This window comes from Colobus angolensis, unplaced genomic scaffold, assembly GCF_000951035.1.
Source record: "Colobus angolensis palliatus isolate OR3802 unplaced genomic scaffold, Cang.pa_1.0 Scaffold8, whole genome shotgun sequence".
Classification (NCBI taxonomy): Eukaryota; Metazoa; Chordata; class Mammalia; order Primates; family Cercopithecidae; genus Colobus; species Colobus angolensis.
The window spans coordinates 17,076,651-17,079,765 of record NW_012121820.1 but is presented as its reverse complement, the minus strand read 5'-3'; the positions used below and the strand labels follow the sequence as shown (position 1 = coordinate 17,079,765).

At 41.9% G+C, this 3,115-nt stretch overlaps 1 protein-coding gene across 3 annotated transcripts in view; it reads right to left on the bottom strand.

Moving 5' to 3' along the window:
* Positions 1-3,115, bottom strand: part of DSN1 (DSN1, MIS12 kinetochore complex component) — a 29,171-nt gene that overhangs the window by 23,649 nt on the left and 2,407 nt on the right. Inside the window, exons 2-3 of one of the 3 annotated variants that reach the window (XM_011929095.1) lie at positions 2,619-2,667; positions 2,070-2,390 (exon numbers count right to left, since the gene is read on the bottom strand). In XM_011929095.1, coding sequence (XP_011784485.1) covers positions 2,070-2,390; positions 2,619-2,652 — 355 coding nt within the window. In that variant the 5' untranslated portion in view covers positions 2,653-2,667. The remainder of the gene's footprint in view (positions 1-2,069; positions 2,391-2,618; positions 2,668-3,115) is intronic. The other 2 variants (XM_011929098.1, XM_011929096.1) reach the window with 2 other exon arrangements.

The window sequence follows — 3,115 nt, the reverse complement described above, 5'->3', positions numbered from 1 at the left end:
GTACTGTATACTATAAGAAGAGTACTAGAGTACTATTATAAAGTTCCATTTTACAAATGGGAAAACTGCAGCTCTGAGGGGAAATGACTTGTTTGAGGCCAGAAACTGGAAATTGGTGGAACCAGAATTCAAACCCAAGTCTGTCACTAGTATCTGTGTTTTTCCCACTATTACCACACTTCCTCTCTATAATGACCTAATAATAGCATTAATAGCTAACATTTTTTGAACACTTGCTATATAAAAAGCATTTTATGAAATGCTATATACATATTTCATTAAACCTTGAGGCAAGTATCCTATGAATTCCATTCAGATGACAGATAATGACACAGGCCCAAAGTAAAAGGTATCTTGCCCAAGGTCATACAGTGAGTTATCAGACTGAATTGGGTGAGCATTTTACATAATTATGCAACTGAATCCCTAACCAATTGCAAGATGTAGATACCGTTTTTTAAAAATTATGTCCATTTGAAAACAATTACATAGCAAAGGAATTTTGCCTTGTGAATGATGAGAGCTACATGTCTTTTTGCCCTCTAGGTTCAGCTGGTTGTGTTTTTAAAGTTCTTGTCTCTTCTCTTAATTGTCACTGCTGTTAGTCAAGAAAAACAGGATACTTTCTGCCTATAACCAAGGAAACCTGGCAGGCTGCCAGAAATCACTAGGCAATAACCAATCTTATTACATTGGTGCTTTTCTGTTTAAGTCTAAATGCTCTGGCATAGAGCTAAAGGTAGGGCTAATCTTGGGATGCACTGATATTTTCTCAGCACATCTAAGGACTAAAGTACATGGGCCTTGTGGCAGCAATTTTCTGATGTGCTAAGTGGCTATCTTTACCCAGATTTCCTTCTGTGCATCAGACCACTTGGAAATGGGATGATACCTTAAAACTAATCACAACAGCTTAACATTTCAGGGCTTACTATCTGCCAAGTACTGTGTTATGTAAGATAGGTACTATTTCACCTCCAAGCTGCTGATGAGGACCTTAAGGCAAAGAAGGTTAAGTAATTTACTCAACACCACAGAGCTAGTAGTCTTCCTGAAATATGCAAGCCTTTCCACGTTATATTCTGTACTTTGATGCTTACTAAGATATAGTTACTATTGTAAATTCACACAAAATGATACAAATCACATTCTGCATAGCATCCCTAAAAACTAAGTTTTTTATTCTAGATACACACAGAGAGAGAGAGAGAGAGAGAGAGAGAGAAAGAAAGTGAGGCGGGGTGGGGGGTGCAGCAAGGGAGGAGGGAAGGGGGGTTAGTGAAAAAGAGACAAAGTTTTTGAGAGACAGGGGTCTTACTTTGTCACCCAGCATAGATTGAGTGGCACAATCATAGATCACTGCTGCCTTGAATTCCTGGGCCCAAGTGATCCTCTTGCCTCAGCCTCTCTCCAGTAGCTGAGACTACAGGTACGTGCCACCATGCCCTGCTATGTTTTAAAAAACTTTTTGTAGAGATGGGGTCTTGCCATTTTGCCTAGGTTGTCCTCAAACTCCTGGACTCAAGCAATCCTCCTGCCTCCCAAAGTGCTGGGATTACAGGCATGGCCCACTCTAGATATTTGTATGTGCATCTTCCCTGAGATATTTTCAGTTACAAAGGCTAAAATCAGGTATCAACCCAACTATCTTCTGCTCCACTTTAGGGTATGAGACAGAAAACCACAGAAAGAAATCTTTAATGTCTGTCATCCTAGCAGGTGAATATTGAACAATTAGAAATTTATTTGTGGCAGCTAATAACATAAGTAGTAAACCAGGTGCAGTGGCTCATGCCTGTAGTCCCAGCTACTTGGGAGGCTGAAGTGGGAAGACTGCTTGAGCCCAGAAGTTCAAGTCCAGCTTAGACAGCACAGCAACATCCTGTCTCTTAAAAAGAAATAGCAGTGATACTGAACATTTACTAGGTGTTTGACATCAGTACTTACAAAGTAGCAAGTCATGTCTATTCTCCTACACTTTCTGCCATACCTCACTGCCTCTTATCTGAGCTGGAACCTGTCTCTTATCTGAGCTGGAACCTCACTGTCTTGTGTATACAGCACCCCACCTGTGATGCCCTGGTGAATGGGATGCAGCGACTTCCGCCGGTTCGTTTCTTTCATACTTGATCGCCGCCAGGATTGCCTCCTGTCTTGATAACTGGCAGATTGTTCTTGAGGGGACAAATGAAGGGACTTCAACTGAAGTCTTTCCTGGTGGCTGAGATCACAATTTTCCCCTTTTTTAGGGCTACAGCCAAGGTGAATTCTTTCCTCTGAAACGCCTTGATGCATCTCCAGGGAGGCAGATGTTTTAGTAAACACTTCCACAGGACTGAGACTTGATTCCAATTGATGATCATGAGTCTTAGACATCACTGGTCCTTTTTCTAGCATTTGTTATAAAAAAGTCAAAATACAAAATCAAACCCGCCACAACTATTTGTGCAAAAAAGTGGAAAAAGTAAATGTATGCCCCTAGATCGTGGAAACATAAATAAAGCATCTCTGCAAATGAGTATGTGATTCCAAATCCACCAGGAGCCAGGAAAGATTTAGGTATAGCTCAGAAGCCTGAACCCAAGGTAAGAGGTACTGAATTTCACTATAATACTTACCATCTGTGATCTCTGATCTAGTCACTGAAGTCATCCTAGGTGGGAAACTCTGAAAATAGGAAAATGAAGTGATCTGTTCTTCACATTTCAGCTGCGGTCTCAGTGGGGCTTTCCAGCCTCTCCGAGCTACCCTTGTCCACCTTCCTGACAGAGAATATCAGCAGGGGCCATCACCTCCTCTTCTGAATTTCTGTATACTTTATTGCTAGAAATATTCAAATCTCCCTGAACACACACGCTACCTTACTTCCCAGTTACTTTGTGTTTAACTAGTCCCTAATTCCATTGATGACATTATGGTCTACCTGGTCTTCCAAACTAGAAAAACCACATCATCCATTACTTCTTTTTTTTTTTTGAGACGGAGTCTCGCTCTGTCGCCCAGGCTAGAGTGCAGTGGCCGGATCTCAGCTCACTGCAAGCTCCGCCTCCCGGTTTTATGCCATTCTCCTGCCTCAGCCTCCTGAGTAGCTGGGACTACAGGCGCCCGCCACCTC